At 41.1% G+C, this 17386-nt stretch overlaps 1 protein-coding gene across 5 annotated transcripts in view; it reads left to right on the top strand.

Annotated features, from left to right (window-relative positions):
- Window positions 1-17386, top strand: part of LRRK1 (leucine rich repeat kinase 1) — a 154324-nt gene that overhangs the window by 66431 nt on the left and 70507 nt on the right. For all 5 annotated transcript variants that reach the window (XM_050799741.1, XM_050799743.1, XM_050799740.1 and 2 more), the window contains 2 exons: window positions 4597-4776; window positions 5216-5364. In XM_050799741.1, the coding sequence (XP_050655698.1) occupies window positions 4597-4776; window positions 5216-5364 (329 nt within the window). The remainder of the gene's footprint in view (window positions 1-4596; window positions 4777-5215; window positions 5365-17386) is intronic.

Below are 17386 nucleotides of genomic sequence, written 5' to 3'. Positions count from 1 at the left end.
GATTTGAAGGTATGTTAACAGAAAACAGGTGATCCCTAATTCACTTACACAAGAATGTCTAGGTAAGAGAGACAGAGTAATCATACTAGTAACTTGTATTGAGATGGGGATGCAGCAGTCTTAGGAGGCAGGTGCTATATTTCAGGGCCATGGTTTTAAAATGAGGAAACCAAAGCTCAGAGAAGTGAGCTCCACCGTACTCCCTCCACACGGTTTTCCCTATGACTCTGTTTTGCATTAGTGTGGTACATTTGCGACAATTGATCAACTAATATTGATACCTTCTTATTAACTAAAGTCCATCGCTTACATTGCAATTCATTCTTGCTGTTGTAGATCCCATTGGTTTTGACAAATGGATAATGACACGTATCCATTAGTACAGTATTACACAGAACAGTTTCACTGCCCTAAAAATCCTCTGTGCTCCACCCCTCCCCTGGCCCCATCCCTCCCTCCCTCCCTCCCCTGGCCCCTGGCAACTACTGATCTTTTTTAGTATCTTTGCCTTTTCCAGAACATCGCTTTAGTTGGAATCCCACAGTATGTAGCCATTTCAAACTCACTTCTTTCCCATAGCAATATGCATTTAAGGTTTCTCCATGCCTGTTTGTGACTTGATAGCTGAATAATATTCCATTGTATTTGTGTACCACACTATGTTGCTTTTATGGGAACTAATTTTTTCTTTGGTGAACTCAAGATGTCCTGGTCTCCTGTAATTTCCCGTGGTGGTCTTAGCTCAGAAACACTGCACCAGTCTAGGCAGGCATCGCTACAGTTACAGGTTGAGGCACACCCTAGCAGTGGTCTTTGGGAGTTAGGATTTTGCTTGGGAGCCAGGGCCCACCTCTTGGGTGGGAGAACATGCAGTCGCCCAGGGCCCTGCACCTAGAAGGGCCCACGTTTTGTTTAATACTCTGTACTCACTATCTTAAAATGTTCCATGATTTTTAAACAAGAGGCCCCATTCTTTTCATTCTGCATTGGGCCTCACCCCTTATATAGCAGCCTGTTTGAGAGTTTCCAGCTGTGTGCTTTGGTAGATCTGTGCTCAGAGCTGGTTCCAAGCTGGTGTTCCCCTCATATGTCTGAAGGCAGAATGACATTATGGGCAGAAATCAGGGCAATTTTAGGGCCCATGAGAAGACTAAGACAAGACATAGGAGGGCAGAGAGGAGCTTGGGTGCCCCTAAGGAGCCAAAGGCTGACCTGCCTCTTTTCAGGGAGCCCCAAGATTAGCTCTGTTCTAGCCCTGAAGAGTCTACGCCAGCTGACTCAGTCATCTAATGTTAGCTAATATTTATTGAATACTGCCAAGTGCTGAGCACTTTGTAGAACTTGAGAGACACAGAGAATTTTTTTAAAGATTTTCCCAGCCTTTTAGTACCTCCTGGCCAAGCAGGGGAAATTAAGGCAGAAAGGAGTAACGTTGTGCAATGTAATTATGCTGAGGTTGAAGTATTTTTACACAGAGGTCTGGGAGCACACCAGGGGGCAGGTTTGTCTGGATGCAGGATGGGGTCTCCCAAGGGAGGCTGACATCTGACTTGGGCTTTGCAGAGTGAATAGGAGTTTACTTGGCAGACAAGTGAGGGAAGGACTTGGGCTGCCTGCTTTTGCAGAACAGGAAGCATGGCTGAACCTCATCATGGTTTTCAACTGCTCCCAGGAGCATCCTGTCTTCAGCTCAACTCTGAGCAGAGCTGCTGAGGACTGAAGGATTTCAGACCATTGTGGTGGACTTTGCAGAAAGTGCAGAGATGGGAAAAACAGTGTGTACCATCCCTGCACTTCCTGCAAAGGAGTTCCCAAGCTGGAAGGGAAGTCAGCCATGGTCAGGAGTAAGTTAAGACAAGAAGACAAACGAGACAGGCCGGACATGGTGGCTCATGCCTGTAATCCCAACACATTGGGAGGCCAAGGCAAGAAGATCACTTGAGCCCAGGAGTTCATGACCAGCCTGAGTAACATAGTGAGACCCTGTCTCTACAAAAAAAAAAAAAAAAAAAAAAATCTAAATTAACCAGGCATGGTGGCACATGCCTATATTCCCAGGTACACGGGAGGCTGAAGTTGGAGAATGACTTGAGCCCAGGAGTCCGAGGCTGCAGTCAGCTATGAGAACATTACTATACCCCAGGCTGAGATAGAAGGAGACCCTCTCTCAAACAAAAAGCAAAAACAAGCAGCAGCTAGAGAACAAAGGAGGGTTTGAGAAGAAGAGGGATGAGAGGTTGATGGGATTTATTCTTTGAAGCATGTTGTTAAGTGATTGCTGGTCTCTGAAGCTGAGCAGGGAGGAAGAGGGGCTCCTCTGAGTGTCATTGGCCTTAGGCTGTAGATAATACCTGTAGGGGTTTTGTGTGGTTAAGAGAGCACCCTTTGATTTTAGACAAAGCAAGGTTTAAGTCTTGACCTTGTTATTTACCAACTATGGGACCTTCAGGAAGTTTCCCTGCTGGGTATGTCCCGCAGACCCTGGCTGATGGATGAAATGAGTGCTCAGACACAGGTATACAGTGTAGAGCAGCTGCGTGACTGCCTGGCTCTAGTGGCCAGAGAGCAGCCTGGAGAAGCTAGAGCTGCTTGCTTTTATTCAATGCAGGCACAATGCCGAAAACCTGGAGTGAGCACAACCTGTACGTAATTAACATTTATTGTTCCCCTTTCAGGGAATGGCAAGTCAGCAGATGATCAAAGGTCAGTTCCTGGTCACCATAAGTAAATAAGCCTGTTTAAGCTACATTTCCCTACACTCCTTGCCCTCTGCCTTCAGCTATTTTCCCCCAGGGCTCTGCAGAACCTTCTGAACTTTCAGAAGGTTTGCGTCCTTTCACTGTAGTTTTTCCCACCACTCTGACCAATCTCCTACATTTCCAAACCTCCTCTCTGAGCTTTGGTTTCCTCATCTTAAAATCATGGTCCTGAAATACAATGCCTGCCTCCAAAGACTGACACATCCCCATCTCAACAGAAGTTACTAGCATGGTTACTGTGTTTCTCTTACCTAGATATTCTTGTGTAAGTGAATTAGGGGTCACTTATTTTCTGTTAACATACCTACAAATAATTAATTCTGGTTAACAGTAGAGGGAGAAGAAGGGATATTTATTTGGCACTGGCTCCAGCCTCAGTCCTATGCTACATGTTTTTTTTTTGGTGAATAACAGGGCCGTCCTGACCCTGCTTTCATTCACGTCCTGTCATGAAGGAGAGGGTCACTCTCTCCTCACTTGGGAGCACTTTGATCCCTAAGACTATGTGCCTCTGGAAATGAGACAGTGTTATGATGCATTTGGGAAATGTCCATGCAGAAGATGAGGTCATTTTTCCATGGCAACTAGACCCAGAAGATATTGCACTATTTTGAACTTGAAGATATTGTAACATTTCAGCCCACACTGTCCCTGTTAACTCAATGTGCTAAGTGTTATTTCATCCTGGAATTAAGTAGGCAGTTCTATTGGAGAGAAATTATCAGTTTTAGGCCTGACAGATCCATTTCTTTCACCAAAGCTTTTATTATTATTATTCATGAAAGTAATATATGTATATTATAGATAATTTTAAAATGTGGGAAAGTGTTAGTACTCTAATAATACAATGACACAACATAATGAGTTAGGATTTATTGATCCAGGCACTTGACACACATTTTGTGATGTAGTCCTCACATTAAACTTGGGAGGATGAGTATTATTATTCCAATTTTACCAACAGCCAAACTAAGAGAGAGATTAAGAAATGTGTCCAAAATTGCATAGCTAAATTATTTTAACTCTAAAATGCCTGTCTCCAAAGTTCATACTCCTGCATGTAATGTTACTCTAGGGGAGGGGTGAGGGCAGGGGAGAGCCAGAGATAATACCACAACACTGGGGTAGTTCTTTCTAGTCTTATTTCCACACATTCATTTTTTATTTGGCTAAGATCAAGCTGGATATGCCATTTTTAATCCTACATTTCATTGCTTGGCATTTTCTGACAAGCAGGTGGGGGAATGAAGTGTGGAAATGTCATATGCAATTCAGAGGGGCTATTCCAGAAAACACTATCAACTCAACAGAAGCAACTTTCAGCTGGAAACAGGACAGCTGGATTTTTTTTTTTAACTTTTACTTTAGGTTCAGGGGTACGTGTGCAGGTTTGTTACATGGGTAAATTGCATGTTGCTGGGGTTTGGTATGCAGATTATTTTGTCACCTGGGTAATAAGCATAGTACCCAATAGGTAGTTTTTTAATCTTCACCCTTTTTCCTCCTTCTACCCTCAAGTAGTCCCCAGTGTCTGTTGTTCCCTTCTTTGTGTCCATGTTCATTCAATGTTTAGCTTCCCCTTATAAGTGATAACATGCAGTATTTGGTTTTCTGTTCCTGTGTTAGTTCACTTAGGATAATCACCTCCAACTCCATCCATGTTGCTGCAAAGGACATGATCTCATTCTTTTTTATGACTGTATAGTATTCCGTGGTGCAAATGTACCACATTTTATTTGACCAGTCCATTGTTACTAATGATCTAAGAGAAGAGCAGAGTGGGAGCAAGTAGCACCCTTCAGTGGTACTTTCCCTTTGTCCTGCCATCTCCTGCCAGGTCCCTGCAGTCCCCAGCGGCTGCTGAACTGGATGCTGGCCTTGGCTTGCCAACAAGGGCACCTGGGGGTTGTGAAGCTCCTGGTACTGACACACGGGGCTGACCCAGAGAGCTACGCTGTCAGGAAGAATGAGTTCCCAGTCATCGTGCGCTTGCCCCTGTATGCGGCCATCAAGTCAGGTAGGTTTCCCCACTACTCTGAGTCAACCCTGACCATGCAAACCATCTCAGCCTCCAGATGTGGGACTGTGTCTTTATTCTCACTCTTGGCTCTCAAATTACCTCTGTGAGGAGACTTTTGCAATTCCTGTTCTGTGTTTCTTTTTCAAAATATCTGCACCCTTCCTCATTTCCCCCTTACTTGCCCCCGCAAGGGAATTTCAGTGACAGAGACTGACTGTGTCTAATGGGACTGTTGTATGAGGCACTCCAAAGGGCAAAGCCCCACAGAAATTCTCCTACTAACGGGAACTTGATGCATCAAGAGAAGTAAATAGAGAAGTCCAACCAGCACAAGTACCTTTTCAGTTTCCATTCCACATATCAGAGTCTGCCCTTCCAACAACTATGACACTTTCTGTACCTGCATGCCTTTAGCTTTCTGGTTTTGTTCCTTTAGGGAATGAAGACGTTGCAATATTCCTGCTTCGGCATGGGGCCTATTTCTGTTCCTACATCTTACTGGATAGTCCTGACCCCAGCAAACATCTGCTGAGAAAGTATTTCATTGAAGCCAGTGCCTTGCCCAGCAGTTATCCGGGAAAAACAGTGAGTAGTCACTGCCTGTGGAGTGTATTTAGTTCCTTTTGTATTGCTGTAACAGAATCCCACCGACTGGATAATTTATAATAAACAGAAATATATTTGGCTTACAGTTCTGGAGACTGAGAAGTCCAAGAGCATAGTGCTGGTGTCTGGTGAGGGCCTTCATGCTGTGGTATCCCATGGCAAAAGTGCTGGTATCTGGTGAGGGCCTTCATGCAGTCGTATCCCATGACAGAAGGTGAAGAGCAAGAGACCAACAGACTGAGAGGGAAGAACTCACTTTTATACCAACCCACCCTCAAAATAACATAACAACATTAATCCATTTATGACGGTGGGGCCTTCTTGGCCTAATTGCCACTTAATGGTCCCACCCCTTAATATCTTCACAACAGCAATTACATTTCATCATGAGTTTTGAAGGGGACATCTGGGCTTCATTCCCTCCCAAAGTTTTTTGTTTGTTTTTGTTTTTGTTTTCATGATTTTTTCAAAAATTGATTAAAGATATCATATTTAACATATTTCTTTTTTTTTAATTTTTAGGTGTTAAATTTTAAAATTACTAAAGTTATATATGATTGTTATAACAAGTGATCACAATTGAGAGTGGTAATAAAAATTATGAATCTTCTGCCCTTGAAGTAAATAATTTAACAACCTGGTAGGGATCGTTTCACATCCTTCTATATGCAGTGCTATACAAACATTTATAAACCTATATAGGTTTTAGTTTTAATTTCCCATTTTGATAACAAAAATAGTATTGCATTATTTACATTATCTTCAACTTGGCTTTTTAAATGTAGTACTCTATCATAAACTTCCTCTAGATCAGTTAGTGTAGCTACAACTCATTCTTTTAGGTACATTCTTTAAATACATAGAGCTAATGTAGCTTAGTTGACATAGCTCTCCTCCTATTGGTGAACATTTGAATATTTCTTTTTTTTTCCTCTTGCGATATAGCCTTATTTGCTATAGTATGTTTGCCTATGTAGAGCACAGTCCTAAAAGTGGACTGCTTTGGAAACACTGCCCACAAACATTCTGGTGATTCACACTTTCACCAACAATATATGGGATTCTCTGTCTCCACACCTCAGCCAGCATTAGGCATCCTGGAGCCTATTAATTTTCATCAGTGTGATAGGCAAAAATAATATCACCTTATTTTAATTTCCATGTTATAGTATTAATCTGCATTCCCTTTATGTGAACTGCCTGTTAATGTTGGTTGATTATTTTTTCTAAAGGATTGTTTGTCTTTTTTTCTTTCTCACTTTGGAGGGTTTTTTTTTTTTTTTTTTTTGAACATTAGAGATTTTTAAGACTTTGTTTATCATAAATGTTGCCAATATTTTTCCCAATCCATTATTTTTCTTTTTTTGTTATCTTTTGTGATAGCAAAGATAAAATAATACATAATTCAATATGTTCATCTTTTCCTTTCTGGTATGTGGTTATGCAAGAAGGCCACTTTCTCTCTAATTTTATTTCAGTATTCTCCTGGAGTTCCTTGTAATGTTTTCATTCATTTAGTTTTTACATTTTAAGCTTTAACCTTTCTGGTATTTATTTGTGTGTATTGTATGAGGGAAGTGGCAGAGGGTGGAGGTGGCTAACTTTTATCTCTTCCAGATAACCAGTTACTCTAGCACAATTTTTAAAATAAAGTTTTCTTTTTCCTGTGAATTGAAATGTCACCACTGGCATTTTCCCCAGTACCTATATCTGTATACATTTTGGGATTCTCAGTACTGGTTCACTGGCCTATTAATCTGTTTCTGGCAAATGTCATATTGTTTTGATTATAGGCACTGCATTTAAGTCTTACAATCTGTTAATGCAAGTTTTCTGTTCATTTTTTTTTTCCAAAGATATCTTGACTGGACTATTATCAGACATTTGTTTTTCTATTTTGCTCATTTCCCATAGTGACTCTATTTTGTAGCTTTTATGTTCTTTAGTGAGATTTTTTTCCTTTCTTCCTAAAAGTCCTGGACCTGTCTTGTCTATTTGTGGCTTTTTTATTGTTTTTGCTACCATATTAATGAACTATCTATATATTTATATAAATCTTTTCCATTTCTATTCCAACCTGATATTACTGGTATGGAGAAAAGTTGTTTTGTTTATTTCTATTTTATCCAATTCCTTTTCCATATTCTCTTGTTCACTCTAATGTAGTTTTTAACTAGAATTCCTTAATACTTTTGGATATATGATCACATATTCTGCAATTTCAAAACAAGTTTATCTCTTCTAATATTTATACAACTTATTATTCCATGTCTTACTGTGTATCTTTAGCAATTTCAAAAGTTGAATAATCGTGATTCTAGCAGTTATATCTATCTTATTCCTGATTTTAAAGGTCTTGGTGTCACCAGTTTATGAGCATTTGCTCTAGACAGTTAGCAAATAGGTTCTTGTTATATTTAGGTAGTTTCCATGTATTCATTTTTGCTTTGAGTTTTTATTAGGAAACATTGCTGAATTTTTCAAATCCCTTTTTGCAGCAATTAGTGTATTCATATAGCTTTTCTACTTTAATTTATTAATTGAATAAATGATTATGATAGATGTTGACTCAACCTTGAACTCCTACTATAAATGCTAATTGTCTTTTTTTAACTGCTGGATTTGATCTGTTGATATTTTATTTACAGTTTCTGCATCTGTGTTTACAGGTGAATTGATCTATAATTTTCTATTTTTAATGTTTTTATGTGGTTTTATATAAGACAATGCTAGCTTTACAAAATAACCTGGGGAACTTCCCATCTTATTATTGTCTGGAGAAGTCTCATAGGAATTATTTATTGTTAATGGTTAATTAGATAAAGTAGATCTTTATTTTCTGATTGCTTTTGAAGTCATTTGTCAATTCACACTGTCTGCTTTCCCTTATGTGCAAATCAGGAAATTATATTTTGGTAGAAAATTATCCATTTCCTTTAGGTTTTTTAATTTGCCATCATAATGTTGCATTGACATTTTTCTTATTTTCTTCTATATCTATACTTATATTACTCTTTTCATTTATGCTGTTGAACAATTTTACTTTTTCTCTTTCAAACTTAATCAAATCAGCCAGAGATTTATGTTAAAACACAAGGAACTGTCAAGGAACATGATAGATTTTTTTAATTACTTGCTTTATTTGTTATTTCATTAATTTTCACTTCTGTCTGTATTAAAACCTTCTTCATATGGTTGTTTTGGGGTTTTTTGTTTTTGTTTATTTTTGTTTTTGTTCTTTGAGATGGAGTTTCACTCTTGTCACCCAGGCTGGTGTGCAATGGATGGTCTCAGCTCACTGTAACCTCCGTCTCCCAGGTCCAAGCAATTCCCCTGCCCCATACCTGGCTTCTGGCTTTATGACTCATCGATACCTATTTAGGTTATATCAAATGGCCACCTTAATCCTGTTGATGTCTCTATCCTTGAAATTGAGTTTGTTTTCTCTTCACGTGGCCACTTTGCCCTCTTTTTCTTTGTGTCAACCTTGCATAAGTTTTCCCAGATATTTATGTTCAGGTTTTTGTCTGTCTCTTTACCGTAGGTATATTTCTTGTAAACAGCATTTGGGTTTTAATCTCATCTGAGTGTGTTGCTTTTGAAAGAGGAATCCACCCACTTCATATCTGTGTAGAACCTGTCCTATTAGTATATATTTTTCCATCTCTTTAATTTATTACTATTACCTTTTTGTCCTTCCCTTATTCCTGCTGGTTTCCTAGTTTCTAAAGAATACTGATATTGTACTTTCTGTATATTTCTACCTTTCATTCCTTGGTAGGTTTTCTCAGTTATAAAACAGGGTTAACAATAGTCCTTACCATGGAGGGCAGCTGTGCACTTAGCACAGGCCCTGGCATATAATAAGTGCTCAATAAATATTAGTTATATTGCTCTTAGCCTCACATCACCAAAGGAAATAATGATCATCTAACCCTTACATCTATGTAGTGCTTGTTATTTTTCCAAGCACTTTCTTATCTTATTAGGTCCTCATAAGACCTCAGTAAGAACTGCAGGGAATAGTGTCTGTTTTACAGATGAAATTATTGAGGTACAAAGACATTATGTTATTTGTCCAAGGATGAGTACTGATGCTTAGACTCCCGAACGCAGGGCTTTCCCCAGTTCTCAGCTCCTGAACTATACCGCCTAGGTTTCACATAGACTAATGATTCTCTGCACATCAGAATCCCTGGGAACTTTTAAAAATCTGGATGCTCAGACCACATCCTACACTGATTAAATCCGAATCTGTGGGGTGACACCTGGCATGAGGAGTTTTAAAAATTCTCCAGATGATTCCAATGTGCACCCAAAGTCAAGAGCCAGTGACTCTGATTTTCTTGGTGTAAGGGTAAAAGCAGAAACGGCTGTTGTCTTCTACCTGTGATCTTTTCTGTGAGGTAACTCTTCTTACACATGCCAAGGTTGGCATAGAGCATGGAGGATGTGATTACTGCATTTTGTGAATGAAAAGACAAGGGAAAGGCAATGTTGCTTTTCCTCTCATTGGCTCTGTTGCGTGGAATCAGAAGAGGAAATGAAATTTCAGCACAACCTGAGTCACAAGGACCCCTTGAGCTTCCCCAAAGCAGATGGTATTTTTAGCATTCAAATGAATTTCAAAAGCAAGTACTTTGGAGTGGGTGTACCTGGCTGCCCCATCATCTCCAACCTGCAACAGCACATTCCTTCTGTGCTGCTGGCAGAAGAGAGGAGAGAGGGGTCCAGGCAGAGGGTTCCAGCAGTCAGGAAGGATGACTCAGGAGCCAGAGGTAAGTGCTCCTACCTTCCTAGGTATCCAGTGGGATTAAACTGAGAGTTTGGGTTGGTTCAGAATATTACACAAGGGTAGGCATTAAAAGGGTGCTTCACTGACATGATACATGGCCTGAAAACTCCTTTGGCACTGCTGGCACTTGTGGCTGTGACCTTGTTGAAGTAACAGTTCCGTCAGGGCACACGTGACGGAGGTTGTTGCTCCAGCCCTGGTACAACAAGCAGTCATGGGCCACACGATGATGTCTTAGGGAGATCATGCATGTGCCGTCGTGTTTTTTGTGTGGTTGAGCTCTGCTTAACCCACCAGCTGGTCAATATTTTTTAATGTAATTTGCTACCTGCGTGGAAGCCACAGCCGGTTCAGGTACAGCAGCCCCTCTGCATGTTTCTGGGTCAAGCATAGCCCGAATCAACCTCTGCCAGCAAAGGGAGAAAGTGCACAGAAACCCACATTTGTTTTCCATTGGCGGTGACTGGCTGCGTGGGTTTTGTTGGTGTTTGGTTGAAGAAGGTTCCAGAGGCCACACTGTATGGTCTGGACTGCTGGAACACACTCTTTAAGGAACAAAAGTGAAGTAAAGTCAGATCTGGCCACGCTGTTTGCCTGGCTGGGCAGTGCTCCTTTTAAAGCTGCTGAAGTTTTGCCTGAACGTCTAATAAGATGGCCTGAGTGCGTGGTGAACATCGTGTCAATGTTTAGCTGTGTTGCCATAAGAAATAGCTTAATGCTTTGATGTTGTCACACCCAGAAAGGAAAAAGAAAACTCAGAAATGCCAGGAAAAGCCTAATCAGATCCCAGAATAACCACGATGTTCGTTCCTGTTCAGCAGTTAGAGAGCCAGGCTGAGGGCTCACTGGGGCTGTTTTAAATGTGGGAAGTAGACCAGACCTGAAATTAACTTTCAAACAACCCAACGGGGAAATTATTAATTTCCTTTTAAAAGTCTCTAATGATTTCAAATCTGGCAGCTAACCTAAAGAGAGAGGGACATTTATTATTACTTTTTGGATCAGTTCCGCCTTATGTAGCTTACAAGTTCCTGGTGCCCCACCCTTCATGTCTGCGTGTCAGTGCCTGAGCGCAAGCAGCCCAGCTGTACATCCTCAGAGTTAAGGCAGGCGCTTTACTGGGGCCATGCAAGCTGCTGATGGAGGCAGCGGAGCTACGGCTGCGTGCTCATGAGAGTGCCTGATGGCCGGGGGCTGGTGGCCTTTCCTGAAGCCTCTGGGGAACATCCCTGTCTTAAGTAGGACCTCACATTTGGTGCAGAGGGTGTTATTCCAGAGTTTTGTGCATTGCAGAGCACTTCCACACACATCACCACTTCCCTGGTGCCACATACCCTCTTCTCAGCAGGCGGTGCTGCTATAGGACCAGATGTGGGCACTGGCATTCCCAGAATTCAGCCTGGCCCAGCAAGGCCCCCATGGTAAGAGCCAGTGCTGGGGCATGGACCCTGACTCCTCTTGGCCTGGCCTTTTCAACAATTGCTTGTGTGAACAGAAGAGGGTGCCCTTTCCCTACCCTCTGAGAATCACGAAAGCAAACCCTGGACTGTTCCCAGCATCCTTCCACCAGTTCCACTTTTCTTGTGCCCTGGTGAGCAGTTCAGTCCATTGTCCCACACATGCCCATTTTCTCTAGGTTCCAAATACTGAAGTTTCCCCTGTCCTCTTCCTCGTCCATATGCTTTCCCTGTGGAACAGGAGACAAATGTAATGCTATCCATGTGTATGTTAGTGCTTCGTAGAACTCGAAAATGGGTAGCCAGGGGTCACATGGCAGAATAGTAAATGGGAACAGCACATGGCTTTTCAGTCCGGTGTTCATGCTGTCCTGCTGGATTTTAAGACATCCTACAAAGCAGCCAGCATATCAATCACTTGTATTTAGATAACAACAGAGAAAAATGATTAAGCTAGACAGGCAGAAACAGAAAAACTATTATTTGAACTTAAGTGACAAACTAGAGGACGTAATGAGAAAAGAATAAGAAAGAGAATAAGAGTAAGAAACATTATCCAAGGCTGTGAGAACTGTTGGATATCAGTACAGAGATTTAGGTTCATTACGATGCAAATGGATTCTAGACGAGTTAACGTTAAGCTTTGAAAACTCATCAGAATATGCATATCTATAGATATGATTATTAATATAATATCTATAGATCTTATATCTATAGATACATATATATTTAAAAGCATGTTTATCCCAGTTTTAAGAGGGAAATGATTGCCTTTCAATTTCTAAACATATATGAAGATATATGATCAGAAATAACATGAACATTAAAGCAAAATTATTTATACTAAAACATAATTTTAAAAAGAAAAGACATGGAAAATAGTTTGGAAAAAATAACTGACAAACAGTTAAATCCAAAGCAGATCACTGATGCAATTCCATGTCAGTTGATGATTGAATTTAATTTAGCCAAAGTTTATAGATCACCTGCTAGATGCTTGGGACTCAGCAGTGATGGCTAGACTCTTGCCCTGGCTTTCACATTGCTCACAGATTCCACTAAGTAAAAATTTGAGAAAAATGAACAGTTAATTTACATGTAAGAAAACACTGGCAGTAAATCGTGGCATGGAAACATATACAACATTACTGGCAATTACAGAAATTCAAATTAAAACAACTTGCAAGTACTGTCACACACCTATTAAACTAGCAAAAATAAATATACACACTGAGTAAGATATTTGGCAGAGCAGTAGAGCAATGGACACACCAATGTCTTGCTGCTGGCACTGTGAATTGGTTCCATATGTGTGGAAAGTAATTGGCATCATGTGGCAAAAGCTATAAACCTCTTTTCTCCCAGTGAACTGTTCTGAATTCAGTATTTCCTTTCTGAAGAATACCTCTAGGACATAATTCAAAAGAAATCAATAGTGATTGCCACAAACATGGTCAAAGCACTGCTATTTGTGATAAGAAGACATGGGGGAAAGAAACCAACATGTCTGCTAAGTGTGGTGGCTCACGCCTATAATCCTAGCACATTGGGAGGTCGAGGTGGTGGATCACCTGAGGATAGGAGTTTGAGACCAGCCTGGCCAACATGGTGAAACCCCCGTCTCTACTAAAAATACAAACATTAGCTGGGTGTGGTGGTGCATGCCTATAATCCCAGCTACTGTGGGACTGAGACAGGAGAATCACTTGAAACCAGGAGGCAGGGTTGCAGTGAGCTGAGATAGTGCCATTGCACTTCAGCCTGGATGACAGAACAAGACTCTGTCTCAAAATAGAAAGAAAGAAAAAAGAAAGAAAGAAAGAAAGAAAGAAAGAAAGAAAGAAAGAAAGAAAGAAAGAAAGAAAGAAAGAAGAAAGAAAGAGAAAAAGAAAGAAAGGAAGCCAACATATCTGGTGGCAGGCAAAGGCTATACCATCCATGCTGTACCCACAAGCAGACCACGCCTCGTCAGGTAAAAGCGAGCCTGCCTCCTCAGCACTCAGCACACTGCTGCTCCTTGACCCAGGACACCCTGCAGATCCCCACACAATACCCTCAGGAAGGCCTTCCTTAACCTCAGGCGTAGTCACTCGCCCCAACCCCAGCCTTCTATGTCTCAGAGCTCCCTGTCAGTTTTATTCAAAGCACTAAACAAAGTTTGGGGTTATCTGTTTGGGTGACATTCTTCTTTAATCAATTTCTCCACATGACTGGAAGCCTCCTCAAAGCAGAAACCTTGGCCAATTTTACTCACCCTGTGTTTTCCTCTCGGTGTAGGGCTTGGAACAGAATGGATAGGTGAGTAGGCAGAAAATGCGTGGGTGGGTGGGTGTGTGGATGGATGGATAGATGGATAGTTGCATGGATGGATAGATGGGTCAGTGGATGGTTGCATGGATGGATAGGAGGATGGTAGATGGATGAATGGATAGATTGATGGATAGATAGATGGGTGGGTAGATGGGTGGGTTGATGGTTACATGGTTGCATGGATGGATGAATGGATGGATAGATAGATGGGTGGGTAGATGGGTAGGTGGATGATTGCATGGTTGCATGGATGAACAGGTGGGTGGGTGGATAGGTGGATGGGTGAATGAATGGGTGGATGGTTGAAATTTTTGTATGCAATATCTTCCCTTCTGTTTACATAGGGCCTCATAGCTTTAAAAAAGTACTTTGCCAAAATATTGTATTTTAATCTCTTATACAGCCTGTGAGGTGGAAGTTTTGTCTTTATTTACAAGTTGAGAAAACTGAGGGTTATCTCAAAAGCAAGTTAAGTATCTTAGTTAACTGCAGACACCATATTTTTATTTCTTGCATTTTTTTCCCCTCTCTCAAATTGCTATTGGCAAAATTCCTAAGTTGGAACTAGTGACAGGAGATTTCTTGTAAGTTTCCTATTTTTAAAAGGAATGACTGAAATAATACAGAAAAACGTACAATGTTGCTTTTTGTTTAAAAAACCTCTGTACCTATTTTTTAAGAATTTTAGCAAAGAAAAAGTGATGCATTTTACTAAACACATCTTTTGGCATTCACTTGCTTAAAAGAGGAGCTCTGTTTCCCTTTCTCTGACAGAGTGTGCTGTGCTTCTCCCTAAATTACTGCGGTGCTGTTGTCTTTGTGTAGACCCTACCTGGCCAGAGAACTTAAATCTCTGAGTTTAGTTGTAGCTGATTAAATATTTTGTTGCAGTTTTGTATCCAGGTACCTACATGTAATTGGGCTGGAATTTTAACGGCCCTTGCAAAGTAACTGGTTTTGACTCATAAAATGAAACGAGTCCTGTATTAAGGAACCACTTACATAACATAGGGACTATTTGTTATTTGAAATATGTAAGTGGGAAAAAATTATATTGAATTAGGAGCCTTTGGGAGTTGATTCTTTATATTCCTTGTTTGTTTCATACAATGTTCGCTTTTTCTCGGATTGTGTCACTGATAATTTTTATTTGGGTAAGTAAATCTTACATTTCTACTTCCAGATTGTTTGCCTAGAGTCTGGACTTGTAGCCACAGATTGTTACAATGACTGTTTAATACAGATTGTTACATGTTGATTGTTTAATACAGAATGTTACATGTTGACTGTTTAATATATGATCACAAGTGTATATTGTAAGCTATTTTTGTGCTTAGGTTTCTCACTTATCTGGTTTCTATGGTAATATTTCCTTTCTTTGTTTAAACATATTGGCAGCTAACCACTAATTCTGATATTTACAATATTTTTAATAGACATGCTATTGTCAAAACTGACTTCATTGTTTTCTCTCATTTAGTCTTTTATTTAAGTGGGTAAGCCCCTCTTAGATTAGAAGGAAACTGTCCCCCCATTTTCTTGTCTCTCCTTTCACTACTCCCTGTGGTAGTTATTCTCAAGTCCTTTCTGAAATTTTCCATTTACACCATAGAGTCCTCACAGGCTTTCCCCAAATTTAATGGCTGATTTTTCTGTCATTGTCATTTCCTTTTAAAATTACATTTCTAATCTATTTATCTCAACAGGAATGCTTTTGGCTTTCTAAGAGTCTGATCCTTGCCTTTCCTTTTGTAATCTGTGTGATTGTGACCATAATCTGTGTCAATGGAATGTCCAGACCTCCCCTCTCTTCCCTTCAGATAGGAATTACCATCTGAATTCCTAGACCTGCTGAAACAAAGCACCCAAAACCGGGTGCTTAACACAACAGAAATTTATTCTCTCACACTCCTGGAGGCCAGCAGTTCATGGTCAAGGTGTTGAAAGGGTCAGCTTCTCCTGGAAGCTCTGAGGCAGGGTCTTTCCCTGCCCCTTTCAGCTGCTGGGGACTACTGGTGGTGCCTGACGCTCCTCGGCTTGGGGCCACATCTCTCCAGTCATCTGCTAACTTCTCCCTGTGTCTTCACATCGTCTTCCCATTGTCTGCCTCTATGTTCAAATTTCTCCTTTTTCATAAGAACACCAGTCATATTGGATGATAGCCCCCACAATAACCTCATTTTGGCTAGATGACCTCTGTTTTTGATTAAAGTCACATTCCGTGGTACAGGACTTTAGGACTTCAGTGTATCTTTTTGGAGGGATACACTGCAACCCATCACACCATCCTTGCCGCCTTCACTTCATTGCCCTTGGCCTGGATCCACCTGCCACGGGCCACCTTAGACACCAGGTAGACGGACAGTCAAGGTACAGTGTCCTTCTCATCCTCCCGTTTTAAATGCCTCCTTTCTCCTTAAGAGCTTGTCTCCACCAGAGTGCAGGGACTTGAGAAGTAGGTGTTTAGAAAACCCACAATGAGTATTTCTCCTGGGAGCAGAGATGAGGCACAGTTTGTTTTGGTTCTGTTTTGGCCTTTACATGCACAAGGACGCTGGGACAGAGCTGCTGTCTCCAGTGTTGCCGATTCTCTGTCACTGAATCCCTGTCACTGAGGGCCCCTTCTGATGGTCTGGGTTCCCAGAGGACATTTGTAGCCTTGAAATTTACCTTCAGCTTGTGGGCATCAGTCCACAGACCCTCTCTGCAGCCATCATCTCTTCTCTACTGTAATCATTGGCGTCATGCAGATAACCTGGGATGAGCCTTCAGATGTCATTTCTGGGCCTGCTGCTCTGAGCATCTTTGTTTTCAGAGCTTCTTTTGGCATGTTCTCCAGGCCTTTGAGTGAGTCTCTTCATTTCCGATTAGGCTCATTGATTTTGCAGCTCCTTTCGTTGTTCAGTTGTTCTTGTTGTTACTTCTGCGTATCAGAATGTGGCTCTTGTCTTACTGGCTGGTTCAACAAGAAGGCACCATCCCAGGAATCTTTGCTTCACTGCAGAAAGAAAGACTTGGGGTTTGTATGGGCCAAGAATTGACAAGTTCAAGAACTTTCTGTGTATTTCCCCCCATTGTAATATGTGTGTCTTCATTGAATAGATACCTATTACTTGCCTTTTATTGTGGCGTGCCCTTTTGTCACTGAGCCATAGTCTGTGCTCTGAAAGGATCTACAGTTTCTAGGGGGGAAGATTCTTACTCATGAGCCAAAAGCAAAATACTGACCAACTGACAGGAACAAGGAGCTGGAGACATGAGAAGAGCTATGGATTCTGCTTTGTGGGTTCAGTGAGACCTAGTAAGTAGCTAACATTACAACTTCAGTCTGGCAAAGCTGCTCTTGACCCCACAGAATCATACAGGGGCACACCTGTGTACATACGTCACCGGGAGCAGGAGTCCTTTTTTGAGTCTGCACTGGGCTGGGGTGCCAGCC

Source organism: Macaca thibetana, chromosome 7, assembly GCF_024542745.1.
Source record: "Macaca thibetana thibetana isolate TM-01 chromosome 7, ASM2454274v1, whole genome shotgun sequence".
NCBI lineage: Eukaryota > Metazoa > Chordata > Mammalia > Primates > Cercopithecidae > Macaca > Macaca thibetana.
The sequence above is the reverse complement of the archived record's forward strand: the minus strand, read 5'-3'. Positions and strand labels throughout refer to the sequence as shown.